This window comes from Hypanus sabinus, chromosome 28 (assembly GCF_030144855.1).
Source record: "Hypanus sabinus isolate sHypSab1 chromosome 28, sHypSab1.hap1, whole genome shotgun sequence".
NCBI classification, from domain to species: domain Eukaryota; kingdom Metazoa; phylum Chordata; class Chondrichthyes; order Myliobatiformes; family Dasyatidae; genus Hypanus; species Hypanus sabinus.
Genome location: NC_082733.1, coordinates 14,905,789 through 14,922,441, shown reverse-complemented (window position 1 = coordinate 14,922,441; position 16,653 = coordinate 14,905,789). Strand labels below are relative to the sequence as shown.

At 43.2% G+C, this 16,653-nt stretch overlaps 1 protein-coding gene across 3 annotated transcripts in view; it reads left to right on the top strand.

Moving 5' to 3' along the window:
* efl1 (elongation factor like GTPase 1) overlaps window positions 1–16,653 on the top strand; it is a 291,123-nt gene that overhangs the window by 58,584 nt on the left and 215,886 nt on the right. For all 3 annotated transcript variants that reach the window (XM_059952643.1, XM_059952645.1, XM_059952644.1), the window contains 2 exons: window positions 10,651–10,774; window positions 13,682–13,761. In XM_059952643.1, coding sequence (XP_059808626.1) covers window positions 10,651–10,774; window positions 13,682–13,761 — 204 coding nt within the window. The remainder of the gene's footprint in view (window positions 1–10,650; window positions 10,775–13,681; window positions 13,762–16,653) is intronic.

The window sequence follows — 16,653 nt, the reverse complement described above, 5'->3', positions numbered from 1 at the left end:
TAACTCTACTAACATCAAGGATGTCCAAAGTGTGTTACAAACTAGCCACAAACTATATTTTAAATAGTTTCTTCAAAAAGTTTTGCTTCCTGTTCACTTTGGAAACTATTATCTACAGAAGGGACAAATAGTGTTTTTCTTTTATGTGCAACTTCAGGTTTTCTCAGAAAGAAAATAAGATGAATTTAAGAAACTTTTCTGATGTATTTGGCTTTTGATGTGTTAGGTTTGGGAATTCCGTAACAGTTGCATTTTACTTACACTTTCTCCGCTTTTAATGTCTGGTGCCATCTCTAGTGTAAAGAAAGAATAGTATCCTCACAGAATTGCAAAATCCTATAACCATCATCTCCAGTGGTCTTCACTACCGCTTATTCATGCCTATCCAGCTTTATTATTCTTTATTATTTCTTTGTTTTGTGGGATCTTAGAATCAAGTATGAAATAAACAGCAATGAAAGAGCACATAAATAATGCCTGATTTATGATGATGTGGTAAGAAATGGTCAGAGTCAGGGAGGGCTTTAATGCCTAGGAGAGCATGCTTAATTCCGGGAATGTAAGGTCATAGATTTTAATTTAATTTATTCAGTCTCCTTTAAATCAGTAGTCCCAATACTAAATTCTGTGACTCACAGTGGACACCTGGCAAATGCTTTCTTTTCTCCTGTTATCTTCCACCTGAATATGATGGAAAGAAAAAATGTGAAAATATTTCACAGCCACGCACCTAAATTTAATATAACTTATTGAACTTAACTTTAGCTATTCTTATTTTTTAACTTAGTATCTTTTTCAAATTTGTGGCCTTTCATTTCAGTTTTACCCAGTTGTGCCAGTGTAGCTGAAGAGAAATTTAACACTCTAACCTTGCACAGTGTGTGTAGCTTCCCACAACATATTGAATGGATCCATTAGTGGAACTAGAACAGTACTTCAACAATATTTGGGATCAATACAGCATAGCAGAAGGTTATTTCATCCATCCAAATGCCCATATACAAACTAATCTAGTCAGTTCCATTATTTTGCAATTTTTAAAAACCACATTATTGTAATAGCTAAAGATTAAATTACGATTGTTTGGGCAAATTTAAGTTGGGTATGGACTGATTAATTGTCTATTTTATGTCTGAAGAGAAAAGAGCATGTTGTAGTGGTGTGCTACACACAGTGCTGCAATAAACGACACGGAGTTGGTGAGCTGCAGTTGCAAAAGAAATTTATTCAAACTTCGCGACCTCACTTTAAAGCCTTCCTGATCTCGCCCTCCCCGGGCGGGAATACTGTAGGGGGCGCGTATTCACAGTCCCATCCCGCACACGGGCTTTTCCCCTTGCTGGTGAAGCAGGCTTGGCGCCCTCTTTGGAACCGGCCTTTATTCCGGTGCGTGCCACTTTGTGAGCTGGTTCGAGTGTGCTGGGAAGTGGGTTGCCACATAACCCCCCCACCCCCCCAGCACTGGCGATACACCCCCCAATGTTCACAGTCTGGGTCGGACTCTGTTTGGGAGGTCTGCCTCTGTGCCGCAGTGCCGGAATCTCGACCGGCTGCGCCATGTCCACATGGGCCAGTTTGAGTCGGTCCACCATGAAAACCTCCTCTTTCCCCCCAATGTCCAGTACGAATGTGGACCCGTTGTTTCTGATCACCGTAAACGGCCCCTCGTAGGGCCGCTGTAGCAGTGCCCGATGTCCGCCCCGTCGTACAAAAACAAACTTACAGTTTTGCAGGTCTTTGGATATGCAGGTCGGGTTCTGCCCACGCTGCGAAGTGGGTATGGGGGCCAGGTTACCGAGCCTCTCGCGTAGTCTGCCCAGGACTGCTGTGGGTTCTTCCTCTTGCCCCCTTGGGGCTGGTATGAACTCCTCTGGGACGACCAGGGGTGCGCCGTACACCAACTCGGCCGACGAGGTGTGCAGATCTTCTTTGGGCGCCATGCAGATTCCGAGCAGGACCCAGGGAAGCTCGTCCACCCAGTTAGGCCCTTTGAGGCGGGCCATGAGAGCCGACTTCAGGTGATGGTGGAAATGCTCCACCAGTCCGTTCGACTGTGGGTGGTAGGCAGTTGTGTGGTGCAGCTGTGTCCCCAACAGGCTGGCCATAGCTGACCACAGGCTGGAGGTGAACTGGGCGCCTCTGTCGGAGATAATGTGGACAGGTACACCAAAGCGAAATACCCAGGTGGCAATCAGCGCCCGGGCGCAAGATTCGGAGGTGGTGTCGGTGAGCGAGACCGCCTCTGGCCATTTTGTGAACCGGTCCACATAGTCAGGAGATGATGCACTCCTCGCGGCACTGGCAGGGGACCCACGATATCCACGTGAATGTGGTCGAAACGCTGGTAGGTGGGGTGGAACTGCTGTGGCAGAGCTTTGGTGTGCCGCTGCACCTTGGCCGTCTGGCAGTGCAAGCACATTTTGGCCCACTCACTGACCTGCTTGCGGAGTCAGTGCCAAACGAACCTGTTGGAGACCATCCGGATGGTTGTCCTGATGGAAGGGTGCGCTAAGTTGTGAGTGGAGTTGAAAACACGCTGTTGCCAGGCTGCTGGAATGACGGGGCGGGGTTGGCAGGTGGTGACGTCACAGAGTAGGGTCCTCTCACCTGGGCCTACGGGGAGGTCCTGGAGCTGCAAACCGGAGACTGCGGTTCTGTAACTAGGGATCTCCTCGTCTGCCTGCTGCGCCTCTGCCAGTGCTTCATAGTCTACCCCCGGGTCAGGGTTTGGATGTTAGGGTGGGAGAGGGTGTCCGCCATGACATTGTCCTTTCCCGAGACATGCCGGACACATCGGTCGTGTATTCGGAGATGTAGGACAGATGTCGCTGCTGGCAGGACGACCAGAGGTTGGATGTCTTCGTGAACGCAAAGGTAAGTGGTTTGTGGTCCGTGAACGCGGTGAAGGGCCTACATTCCAAGAAGTACCTGAAATCCCGGATTGCCAGGTATAGCGCCAACAGTTCCCGGTCGAAAGCACTGTATTTGAGCTTGGGTGGTCGTAGGTGTTTGCTGAAAAACGCCAGGGGTTGCTAGCGACCCTTGATGAGTTGTTCCAACACCCCACCGACTGCCGTGTTAGATGCGTCCACTGTGAGGGCGGTAGGGACGTCCGTTCTGGGGTGCACTAGCATCGCGGCGTTTGCTAAGGCTTCTTTGGTTGTAATGAAAGCAGCAGCGGACTCCTCGTCCCAGGTAATGTCCTTGCCCTTACCCGACATCAGGGCGAACAGAGGGCGCATGATTCGGGCAGCTGAAGGGAGGAAGTGGTGGTAGAAATTTACCATACCCACGAATTCCTGAAGGTCTTTGATTGTGTTGGGTCAGGGGAAATGGCGGACTGAGTCTACCTTGGTGGGCAGAGGGGTTGCCCCGTCTTTAGTAATCCTGTGGCTCAGGAAGTCGATGGTGTCGAGTCCGAACTGGCATTTGGCCGGGTTGATTGTCAGGCCGTATTCACTCAGTCAGGCGTAGAGGTGACGGAGGTGGGACAGATGCTCCTGACGACTACTGCTGGCTATGAGGATGTTGTCCAAATAGATGAAAGTGAAGTCCATGTCGCGTCCCACCGCGTCCATTAACCGCTGGAACGTCTGTGCGGCATTCTTCAGGCCGAGCGGCATGCAGAGGAACTTGAAAAGGCCGAAAGGGGTGATGAGTCCTGTTTTGGGGGCGTCGTCCGGATGCATCGGGATTTGATGGTATCCCCGGACGAGGTTTACTCTGGAGAAGATCCGTGCGCCATGCAGGTTTGCTGCAAAGTCCTGAATGTGTGGTACAGGGTAGCGGTCTGGTGTTGTAGCCTTGTTCAGCCTGCGGTAGTCGCCACATGATCTCCAGACCCCTGTGGCTTTGGGCACCATGTGCAGGGGGGAGGCCCATGGGCTGTCGGACCGCCGTATGATCCCCAATTCCTCCATTCTCTTGAACTCCACCTTCGCCAGCCCGAGCTTGTCCGGGGGAAGCCTTCGCGCATGGGCGTGGAGGGGTGGTCCTTGTGTCGTGATGTGGTGCTGTACGCCATGTCTGGGCATGGCTGCCATGAACTGTGGTGCCAGAACCGATGGGAAATCTGCCAGGACTCTGGTGAAGTCATTGTCGAACAGCGTGATGGAGTCTAGGTGTGGGACTGGCAACTGGGCTTCACCCAGGGAGAACGTTTGAAAGGTCTCGGCGTGGACCAGTCTCTTCCCTTGCAGGTCGACCAGTAGGCTGCGAGCCCGCAAAAAATCCGTGCCCAGGAGCAGTTGGGCAACGGCGGCCAGTGTGAAGTCCCACGTGAACCAGCTGGAGCCGAACTGTAGCTGCACCGTATGGGTGCCGTAGGTCCTTACTGTGCTGCTGTTCGTGGCCCTCAGGGTGGGACCTGGTGCTCTGTTGCGGGTGTCGTAACTCATTGGAGGTAAGACGCTGATCTCAGCTCCGGTGTCAACCAAAAAGCGGCGTCCCGACTGCTTGTCCCACACATACAGGAGGCTATCCCGATGGCCAGCCGCCGTAGCCATCAGCAGCGGCTGGTCCTGGCGTTTCTCGGGAACTTGAAGGGCGGGCTTCTGTGCCCCACCGGTGGTGGTAGAAGCACCATTGTTTGTTGGCCTTCTCACCCCTGCCTCTGGGGTTAGCGGGCTCTGCAGCTGGGCCTGATCTGGTTTGGTGCTGGGAGCATGGCCTGGTGATCTGTGCAACGGACGCCCCACTCTCTTTCTTGGCTTTCCACAGCACGTCCGCCCGGGCAGCCACCCTCTGGGGGTCGCTGAAATCCGCGTTGGACAGCAGCAGGCATATGTCCTCGGGCAGCTGCTCCAGGAACGCCTGCTCAAACATGAGGCAGGGTTTGTGACCTCCGGCCAGGGAGAGCATCTCATTCATCAAAGCCGACGGCGGCTTGTCTCCCAAACCATCCAGGTGCAGTAAACGGGTAGCTCACTCGTGCCGTGAGAGTCCGAAAGTCCTTACGAGCAAGGCTTTGAATTCTGTGTATTTGCCGTCTGCTGGGGGAGACAACCTGGGACGCTGTTTCCTGGTCGAGGGAGCTCACCACGTAGTAGTAACATGTGTCATCCAAGGTTATCTGCCGAATGTGGAATTGGGCTTCTGCTTGCTGGAACCATTGGTGAGGTCGCAGCGTCCAGAAGCTTGGCAGTTTTAACGAAACTGCATGAACAGATGCGGCGTCGTTCATCTTTGGCCCAAATATCGTTTGGGCCGTCGGGGTCACCAATCATAGCGGTGTGCTACACGCAGCGCTGAAATAACAACATGGAGTCAGTGAGCTGCAGTTGCAAAAGAGATTTATTCAAACTTCGCGGCCTCGTTTTAAAGTCTTCCTGATCCCGCCCTCCCCGGGCGGGAATACTGTAAGGGGCGCGTGTTCACAGTCCTGTCCCGCGCGCGGGCTTTTCCCCTTGCTGGTGAAGTAGGCATGGCGCCCCCTTTGGAACCAGCCTCAATGCCGGCGCGCGCCACTTTGTGAGCCGGTTCGAGTGCGCTGGGAAGTGGGTCGCCACAATGTATTCAAAATGTGTGTGGATATGAGAGAGATAGGTAACTGCAAAGGAAGAACTAACTTAGGGATTCTGTTAAATTAATCATTAAAATGATGGACAAATGCAGAAGATAATTACATTGCCAAGTAAGATGCTTACATTTTTCCCCTGTGAACTAGAATACTGGCAGAAAACTTGCACTATGGCAGTTTAAAGCCTTTAATTGAATTGTTTTTTCTTCTCGGGATTTTAAATTCTTGGAGGAAATATAGCCTTGATTCAGAGGAATGACAGATAGGCCCTAATGTTAATGAAAATGAGTAATTAGATCTAACATTTTAAGAATTTAAGGAATTTGAGAAAAGTACTTCTGCCAGTTTGTGGGGGCGGGGGGGCTGGAGACTTTAAAAATAAATAAGTCCCTTTCTTAGTGAAATGAAAAATTTCTAACAGCCATCAAACTTCGGGATTGTTGTAAGTAAATACCTTTTGATGCTGAATCATTTGATAATTTACTATCCGAGTTTGATGATTTTTATTTGGGGACAGGTGTGGGGTGTGGTTTAGGTCCCAAATCACTTGTATCAGTTGCCCAGAAGATGGAAAAATAATTGATTCACAATCTGAGTGCATCTCTTGTCAACATAATTGCTAATAAAAGGCCATAGATCTCCTTTTCTGATCCCTGTGCACTATCTTTTGAATGGTAAAGATTAAAAAAATCTCTCATGCTTTTCATATCCCTTACATGTGTTCTGAAACGTTTTAGAGACGATGAAGCTCTTTAAAAAGTACTCACTGTACTGTTGTAGGAAGCGACAGTTTGTGCTGCTGCTGAACGGTGCCAAAGAATTTTGTTTGTTGACCTGAGAGTTCAGATCAGAAAGGTGGAACTATATAATACACCTTCAGTCTAATATTAGTCTAAATTTTTGTATTCCAGCCTCAGTCATCACTCAGACCTAGTTTGATACTACTGCTAGTAGTAGATCTGGTTTAAAAGACTCCATTTGAGCCTTGATAAGGCTAAAATGTCTTAGAACCATAGAACATTACAGCACAGCACAGGCCCTTCGGCCCTCCATGTTGTGCCGACCCATATAATCCTTAAAAAAAAGTACTAAACCCACACTACCCCATGCCCTCTATTTTTCTTTCATCCATGTGCCTGTCCAAGAAGCTCTTAAATACCCCTAATGTTTTAGCCTCCACCACCATCCCTGGCAAGTCATTCCAGACATTCACAACCCTCTGTGTAAAAAAACTTACCCCTGATGTCTCCCCTAAACTTCCTTTCCTTAATTTTGTACATATGCCCTCTGGTGTTTGCAATTGGTGCCCTGGGAAACAGGTACTGACTATACACCCTATCTATGCCTCTCATAATCTTGTAGACCTCTATCAAGTCCCCTCTCATTCTTCTATGCTCCAAAGAGAAAAGTCCCAGCTCTGCTAACCTTGCTTCATATGACTTGTTCTCCAAACTAGGCAACATCCTGGTAAATCTCCTCTGCACCCTCTCCATAGCTTCCACATCCTTCCTATAATGAGGTGACCAGAATTGAACACAATATCTTATTTAATTATTTTTTAAGGCTTTTAGGTTTGGGAAGGTGAGGTTTTACATGCTGCAGTAGATATTGTTGCTTGATTTTGATGAGTGTGTGATACCTGTCTTAGTGAATTTAAAGTTTCCAGATGCTCCATAAACTATACTGTTTCTTCAGTTTCACAATATTTGCTGAAGTAAATTCTGGAGATTACTTTTTCTCTGATGGGAATCAGAGATGTCTATCACAGTTGAGGGTGTTACATATTAGTTGTTTCATGGAACTAAAGCAGTTTCTGTTGACACATGCAGTATGTTTTAAAGTCACTAGAGGAGGATTATCTCATCCTCCTGACTTGTTTTGGTTTCACTCTTCCGTGCTTATATTCTGGCTTTTTAAGTGATCTTGTGGAATCTGCAGTGTTTTGCTGACCCCGGAGTATTTTATTTTATATGTCTTTGGGTCTCCAGCAGTGGCTACATTACTTTTCCCACTGCAAGGATCTGCTTGAGTTACAGGCTGGGCATGCTGCCACAACCTGGCAGCTGGCTCTGTGCAAATGTTTTGTGTTGCTGGACTCAGATTTCCCATACTGATTCTTGGGGAAATTCTCTGCAGTGTGGAATTAACTACTGTTGTGAATACAGAAATGTGGGCTGCTGGCAGACAAATTCTGTCCCTAAACCCAGACTACCCTGAGCAAGGCGAGGATGATCATTGACACTGAAGGAGTAGATTCCCTAATTCTTCATGGGTTTACAGTCGGCCCTGGCCTCATCTGCTGTGTCATGTCGATTATTCCAACTGCCCTTTCATTTTAAACAGAATATCTTTAGGAGAGACAGTTGCAGTAGATTTTGTTTCACTTTGCTCAAAGGAATGCGAATGTGAGTAAAAGCTTGTTTCATTATTGATCTGTATCTCAGCTACCTTCCATGTCTTTGCCTTGCATCCTTTGATACTTTTGCACAATCAACAGTCAGCTTAGGATCTTACCAGTTTCATCATCTACCTTTTGTTCTTTCAAAAAGCTGCTCAGTTTATCTTTTTGTCTGTGGTGAATCCACTGCCAGGGTCTGAGTTACACCTTTTGTAAATCTTTGTAATGTTGGCTATTATTGCTGCTTTTAGGTACTTGCTGAATGACTCTGGGACTCCTCTGTAGTATAATGTACAAGCTGTTGATGTTCATCGGCATAAGTCAAGGCATAATGGTCACATCAGGAGCTTCTACATTACTGCCCTGGGAATTTTCTGGCTGCTGACCCTGTGTCCATTGTTTACTAGGTTACAGTATAACTACTGAACATGGCTGAAGGCCAACCCAAATGTCAAGGTGACTACAAAAATGTAGGCTTCAAAAGGCCAGTCTGTTTTCTCCCACACAGCACTTGAGTGCAGAACTGTTTGCTGAAGACTGTTGGTGGGTCTTTGTCTTTGAGAGTTACATGAAGGGCCAAAGAGCAACCTACTGTAAATATCTGGATGAGATTGACAATTGAAAGTCTTCATAAATAATATGCCAAATGCCATCTTTGTGAAATGAAACTTGCCTATTGGGACAGCAATAATGATCCATAACACTAAATGTTTTGAAGCTCATTGGAGAACTGTAACCGTGAGTCTACAAGTGACCAAACAGATGTTTTTAATTTTTCATACCAATGACACATCCAAATGAAATTTGAATTGTCACTCAGAGATAAAAGAGATTCTGTAGATGCTGGAAATCTTGACCATCACACATAAAATGCAGGATCTGTGGAGGGAAATAAACAGTTAAAATTTTAGGCTGAGACCCTTTTATCAGGAGTTCCTCTAACATTTTGTACTGTATGTATTGTTCTGGAATTGTCACTTGCAACTTTAATAACTTTTAATACAAATTACTGAGGAGGATTGGGAGAAACTTCAGCTAATACTGATACTAATTACCGACCATAGTTATTTTACCAGCGGATACTGGAAATGAAGCATCAGTCTTCATTTTACCTTTGGTAGCAATAATATTGTGGAGATACTTCTTCATTCATTTGTGAATCTGTTGAATTCTCTACTACAGAAGCTCTAAATGTTAAGTTGCTGAATATATTTAGATAATAGATAGATTTCAAAATGTAAAAGGCATCAAGTTTCTCTAGCATTAATTTGTGTCCAGAATCATTTAAAAACAACAAAAATAAACATCTTTTAAATGCTAAGAAATGAAGACCCCTCAGCATAAACACATAAATCCTTTAAATTAAAAATAAACTTGCCTTTTAAAAATTGTAGTTCCTTAATGAATAAACTCGTGTGTGTGTGTGTGTGTGTGTGTGTGTGTGTGTGTGTGTGTGTGTGTGTGTGGCCACCTGTTCACCAACTAATTTTTCCAGTTGAAGGTTGCACTCCCTTATCACACTCTGATGAGGCATGCCATAGAGCACAGATGTTTCAAGAGTACTGATCAGCCAGGTGGTATTTCAGAACTGCCATCTTTCTTTGCTTGGGAGTCCAGAATGTGTGGCAGGCAACACTTGCGGGCTGTCCCCAGCACAATCTTAGCTGTTAACACAAATGATGCATTTTACTGCATTTTTTGATATTTGTGTGATAAATAAATCTGAATTAAACCAAATCTAACAGATTTCAAAATAGGTTAGTTGAAAAACATGGCTGAAATAGCTTGTCTTTTTAATTTACTGTGTCAGAGCTGTGACCAAAAAGTCCAATTTTGAATGGTCGGAAACTGCTTTCCTCACCATTCCTGTGATGGAGAAATGGAAATGCTGTCATTAGTTTATTGCAAGATTGCTTTTGCTGCAACGAACATGTTAGCTCTTCAGATAGCTTCTAAACAACCCATGAGAATACACAGAAGAGGAGCCTGTCCTTATTTTTCTGATCAATTTTGTTCCTCCAGTAAGCATCCTTAAAATTCAATCATTTTCATATTGCTTTTGTAGCAGCTTGATTTGTTCAACTTGGTTGCTGTGTTTTTTACATTACAAGATTAAATTAATGTCAAATCTGCCAAGTTTTTCCAGTATTTTCTGTTTTTATGACAACCTGAATACTTGATTTGTTGTAACGGTTTTTGAAATTTGAAATCCCATGAAGTAATTAAGGAATACTTTCTGTCTCTCTTTTACATTCCTCATTGCTTTCTCTTTGTATCTTTCTTTTCACATTGTCAATTTATATCCATCTATTTGTTGCTATATGTCGGAGATTTCAGTTGTTTTCTCTATAATCTTGTGACTCTCAAACACATACCTCAGCTGATAGATTCATAGAGCACAGAAACAGACCCTTCAGCCAAACCAGTCCATGCCAGCTAAGATTCCCATCAAAGCTAGTCTCATTTGCCCGTGAATATCACTTTAAACCTTTCCTATCCATGTACTGTCCAAGTACCTTTTAAATGTTGTTAATATACCTGCTGAAATCACTTACTCTGGCAGCTCATTCTATGTACTGACCATCATCTGGGTGGCAAGAGTTGCCCCTCAGATTCTTATTAAATCTCTCCTGTCTCACCTTAAACTTATGTCTTCTAGTTTATTCTGCAACCGTGGAAAAAAAGATGGTGCACATTCATGCTGTCTAAGTGTGAAAATCTCATTTAATTGCAGAATTGAAGAGTTTGTCCAGATGTACAGTGAAAAAGTGGGTATTAAAGCTGAAGTGCTGCTGAAGACTCTTTGGGGTGACTACTATCTGAACACAAAAGCAAAGAAGATAATGAAAGGAGCTCAGGTATGTTGCTTAATGTGCAGACAATTCCACCTAAAGTATGTTTAACACAAAATAATGAGATTTTACTCAGACTAAGGCTGGTCATGTTGTATCTCTAAATCACTACCTGGCAAGACTGTTATAGGGTATTTTTTAATAATTGGTTAAGTCCACCTCATGGTGGTTGTGATAAATTTCCCAAGTTTGTACTTGATGCTGATGGCCAAATGCATGACGGCAGTGATTGGGCAGAGTTTCTACGTCATTGCTATGCAATGAGCCTGGCCATAAATTGGATTAGGACACCATTCACTTTGTTGTTGTTCCCATGGTTGTCCGTTTGCTAAGTAAACTGATCTCTATAGTACTGCCATTCAGAAATACATCATGTTATAAAAGAATGATTGGTCCACTAAATAAAGGGGAAAATAGCAACCATGTTTTATTCATTGACTATGTATCACAAATAAAAATGAGCACATCTTGATGAGAGCCAGTATTTTATTGTGTTCATAAGAATAGAATAGAGAATTTGATAGAGATTCCCAAGAGCACATGGATGGTAAAGAAATGGTGGCAGAAAATAAATGAAAGTCTACAGTTCTGGGTAAAACAGTTAGCCTTGTGCTGCCAACACCTCACTTTCACAAAATGATTTGCTGGGTAGCCTCTAACTTGATGGCAAGAACATTGATGTCTCAAACTTCTTGTAATGCATCCCCGACCTTTACCATTCCCTTTTCCCTTTCTCAGCTTATCTAATTGCCCACCCATTGCTTCCCCCTTGTGCTCCTCCCTCCTTTTCTTTCTTCCATGACCTTCTGTCCTCTCCTATTAGATTCCCCCTTCTCCAGCCTTGCATCTCTTTCACCAGTCAACTTCCCAACTCTTTACTTCACCGTTCGCATCCAGGTTTCACCTATCTCCTTGTGTTTCTCGCTTCCCTTTCCCTCCTTTTAAATCTACTCCTCATCTTTTTTTCTTCCATCCTGTTGAAGGGTCTCAACCCGAAATGTTGACTATACTCTCTTCCATAGATGCTGCCTGGCCTGCTGAGGTCCTCCAGCATTTTATGTGTGTTGCTGATAAACCAGTTAACAATAGGGCTGGAAACAATCAACTAGTCATGCAACAGCTGTGAGGAGAAAAAGCAGTTGATGATTCAGGCCCAGGACCATCATCAGAATTATGTATGCCTTTGAGCAGAGGAAGTAGGACCATCTGCAATTTAGAAGTCATCCCATTCAAGGCAATCATCAAGTTGAGGTTGAGGGAAATAGCCTATATTTAGGGCTTTTTTGGCCCCATCCCCATGTGCACTAAGCAGTTGGAATCCTAAGGAGGACTTCTCATTCACACTTGCAATGGCTGAATGGCCCTCTGCCTCTAAGTTCAAGGCACTTGTTATTAAAGTATGTGATTTGTCTCCTTACAGGCAGTCACAAAACTAAGAGACCCCAAGAACCCCATTAAAAAAGACTGTCAAACACTTATAATGTGCAGAGAATAGGAAAAAATTGTGCAAACAGTAAAAGTAAGCAAATTGCACTCAGAACTGAAGTTTTACGAAAGACATAAAGCCAGGCGTCACTGCAGCTGGAGCAGACCATAGCCTCAGTTCATCGCAGAGCTGAGTAAACATAGCAGAGCAGCGGGCAGAACTGGTTGGTCCCTCACCTCTGTCCTGATGCCTTGACCTTTTCAATGTGGCCCAGTACTTAAATTATCTAAACTTGGGGTCATTCCTTGTTCTCACACACACTCTGAAGCTCTGGAGCCTCAAGCAACTATCAAATGAACATAGGTTCTGTGGGAATTTGTGACTCTCAGTTACCACAAGGTAGAGGGATTTGGAAACGTAGCAGCAGCCTGTGTATGAGTTATTTTAGTTCCTTTGTCTAGGTAAGCTGTGACCAGAAATACAGCAATTCTTTCAAAAACAGAGCAAAAAATATTTTCCATTTCTCTTCTTAGCCATCCATATGATTTACTAAGTTTAGATTATCAATTTAGTATAAGTTATTTAATGGTATGAGTTAAATCTACTGGGGCTTTGATTTCTCATCAGTAAGAGATGCTTGCAATATTATCTGTCTGGATTGGAATGTTGCAGACATATAAACATTTCAACTGTTTGCTTAATATTCTGGAGATCAAAGGTGAAGTATGAAATTTTGAAATTGACTAGACTATTAAAGCCTTAGTTTAAGTCTGACTCTCCCTGCCAGAGTGGGATGTGTTCCATTTGGAAGTCTGTTTTATATCCCATTCAAATTTGTGCTGTTTTGTGAAGATTAAAATAGGGCTTTCTGTAATATGCGGATATTGGTTTACAGGTAGGTCCATAGATGCATATACAGTTTTCAGAACCCCCTAAAACTTGAGAGAAGAACATGTAAATCACCAGAATGTTACAGTAATGATCATTCAAAAATAATCTGGGAATTCCATATGGCCAGTCTCCCAATAATTTTTGTTGGGAGATTGGCACTACTGCCAGAAGAAATCACAATAACAGAGTTCTGGAGGAACTCAGCAGGTCATGCAGCTTCTATGGAGGGGAATAAAGAGTTGATATTTCGTGTCGAGACCCTTCATCAGCCATTCCTAGTCTTGGTCCAAAATGTCAAATTTTTATTCCCTTCCCTAGATTGTTGCCTGACCTTCTGAATTCCTCCAACATCTTGTATGTGTTGCTCTGGATTTCCAGCATCTGCTGAATCACTTGTATTTAAAAACTGAGCAATCTGTTTTCCCAGGTCTTCAATTCACTTGAGGTAGCCAATTGTGAAAATTCTGTGGGTGTTCTTTTGGATCTGTAGTATAAAATATATTATGGAGTTCATGTAAAAATGTGTTGGCTTAACAACTTTTAAAGCAGCATACATCTTTCTCAATTAACTGAGACAATTTTCTTTGTTGTCACAGTCAAAAGGCAAAAAGCCTCTCTTTGTGCAATTAGTGCTAGAAAACATCTGGAGCTTGTACGAGGCTGTGATTGTCCGAAGGTAAGGAACCTTTTGATTACCATTATATACCTTTCATGAACATTAATAGTATCTGTAAGTGTTTTAAATCCACAAATAAAAATCTTTTGCATTGTTGTATTATGATACTAGATGCAAGAATAGAGACTTCTTTTCTTCCGCAAAGCATGAATATTGCCTGTCTTTTTACAAACTAGTCACTGGCTAAATTTTGTTACACTGAGAAAGAACTCTAAATGCCTGTATGTTGAAGCAGTGTTTTAGGTAACCACTTTCAATACTAGCACTAAGGTAAAAATTATATTCTACCATGGTTGTTAATAATTGACTGCATAAGAGCACAGGTAGAAAATGCTTGCAGCATTGTTTCACACATAATCAGCCACCATGCAGAAGTGAAGTTCGGCTGAAGCTTGAACCTTTACTAAATTGCAGCAGAGCTCTCAAAAGCAGTATAATTCCCATAATTGCCATCTTTTATGACACATACTCTCAGAAGCCAAAACCATGTCAAATGTTTTCTAATTAGGAGAGCCTGGAGTTTTCTGCATTCTCTGTCACCACATTTTTTATATAAGTTCCATTACATGCATATCCTGCTTTGATCAGTTCCTAGTTGCTTCGTGCAGTGTTCCATTCTCTCTGTTCTTGTACCTTGTGCAGGTTTCCATGTCTATTTCATTGAAGTTGCACTTATGAAATGTTAAGGTAAATCCTTCAAATGCCACCTATTTCAAAAAAAGGAAAATAATGCAGCAATAGTGTGATAAAATGTTAAACAGAATAACCCAAAGTGAGCATTTGTTTCATACCTAAATCCGGAATTGTCTCAGTTAGTATGTACTAATTGTAATTTGACTAGTTGTAATGCACAAAGCAAGTTAATCACCTAATTGAGAATATTTTATATTTCCTATTTCTTGGCTTCACACCAAACAAATTGCATTGATTTTAGTGGGAGAAGTAAGCATTCAGATTTGTAGTTTGGATCAGTTGATTTCTTGTCAGCAACTTATGACCTATACCTATTAATTATTATATCTCGATTTATACATGTGGCAAGTTCAAAGGAATAGTATTCGTAGCATGTAGAAACCAAGTAACATTGTTTTTAGTGTGTGTGTATTTTTATATATAAAAAGCCACATCAGTTTCATGTTTCAGTTTGGCGCTTAGTGGTAGTTTGATGTGATATTTTACAGAAGTGTAAAGACGATATATTTGATAGTGACATTTTTGTACTACTTGTGATTTATTGATATTAAATTTTAAAAAAAAGTTATGAATAATGGTTAAATCTAACAGCAAAAGTTTTTGTGGCTCGTTCTCATGATAGTGAACTGTTCTACTTCAATAAAAAGTATGTAATGCTACCTAAGCCCTTTGTGAAAATCAAAATTGCGTAGTTAAAACTACAGAGTAATAAACAGTACTTAATACCAGCCACACACACAAAATGGTGGAGGAACTCAGCAGGCCAGACAACATCTATGGAAAAAGGGCCAAAACCCTTCGGCAGGACTGGAGAAAAAAAGCTGAGGAGTAGATTTGAAAGGGTGGCGGGGGGGGGGGGGAATTGAGAAACGCCAGGCTGTAAATGAAACTTGAAGGGGGGAAGGATGAAGCAGAGAGCTAGGAAGATGACTGGTGAAAGAGACAGAATGCCATGGAAGAAAGAAAAATAAGGGGTGGGGGAGGAGCACTAGAGGAAGGCAATGGGTGAGCAAGGAAATAACATGAGAGAAGGACAAGGGATGGGAAATGGTGATGGAGGCATTACCAGAAGTTCGAAAAATCGATGTTCACGCAATCAGGTTGGAGGCAACCCAAAAGGGATATAAGTGTGGCCTTATCCCGACGGAGGAGGAGGCCATGGATGGACATATGGGAACGGGAATGGGAAGTGGGGTTAAAATGGATGGCCACTGGGAGATCCCGCTTGTTCTAGCAGATGGAGTGTAGATGCTTGGCAAAGCAGTCTCCCAATGTACGTCGGGTCTCACCGATGTACAAGAGGCCACACCGGGAGCAATGAACACTGTATATAAGGCCACACTTAGGTTGGAGGAACAACTCAGCTACTACTCAGCAAAATAGAACTCCTGCTGAAGGGTTTTGGCCCAAAATGTTGACTCTATGTTTTTCTATAGCTATTGCCTGACCTGCTGAGTTCCTCCAGAATTTTGTGTGTGTTGCTTGGACTTCCAGCATTTGCAGATTTTCTCTTGTTAGTAGTTAATACCATGACGTTTAGGATTCTTAATTATTTTGCATTGTCATGTCTGAAATCACATTGCAAATTTTTAGAGTGCAATTAGAATAATAATAGACAGTTCAACTATACTGACTGCAGAACACTCTGTAACATTACTGGCCCAGAAATAGAATGATCCCAAAAAGTTTTAGATTTGTATAGTGGATAGGATATGAACCAGTGCTTTCTAATTGTTCCTGATGAAATTAGAAAGATGTAAGATGATAAGCTGCAGCTATAATACCGTTTTGTTATTTCATAGGGCTTGTTTTCTTGTCCTTGTCACTGGCTTCAATGAAATTGGAGATTTACTGAAATGGTCAAGAGCATGCACATCCATAAAAAACAAGTTGGAAGAACTCAGTCTTGCTATGCTTACAATGATAGACCTGGCAAGAGTTAGGTGATTTGTGTTTGGCCTTGCCTGGAGCACAGATCTTATGTTTTTTATTTCTGCTGTTAGTATGTGGAAGGTTCTGTTCACTTGAGCCATGACTTCAGATGTTAGATTTTTATTATTGTGTCCACAACAGTTGAAAGAACTGCAGAGCTGAAATTCAAGAGGTACACATGAACTTAACATAAAAATAGAAGCCTCTTTGGCAACCTGTATTTATAGCTTGCTTATACATATTGTTGATTAACTCCTATTTGAGTGA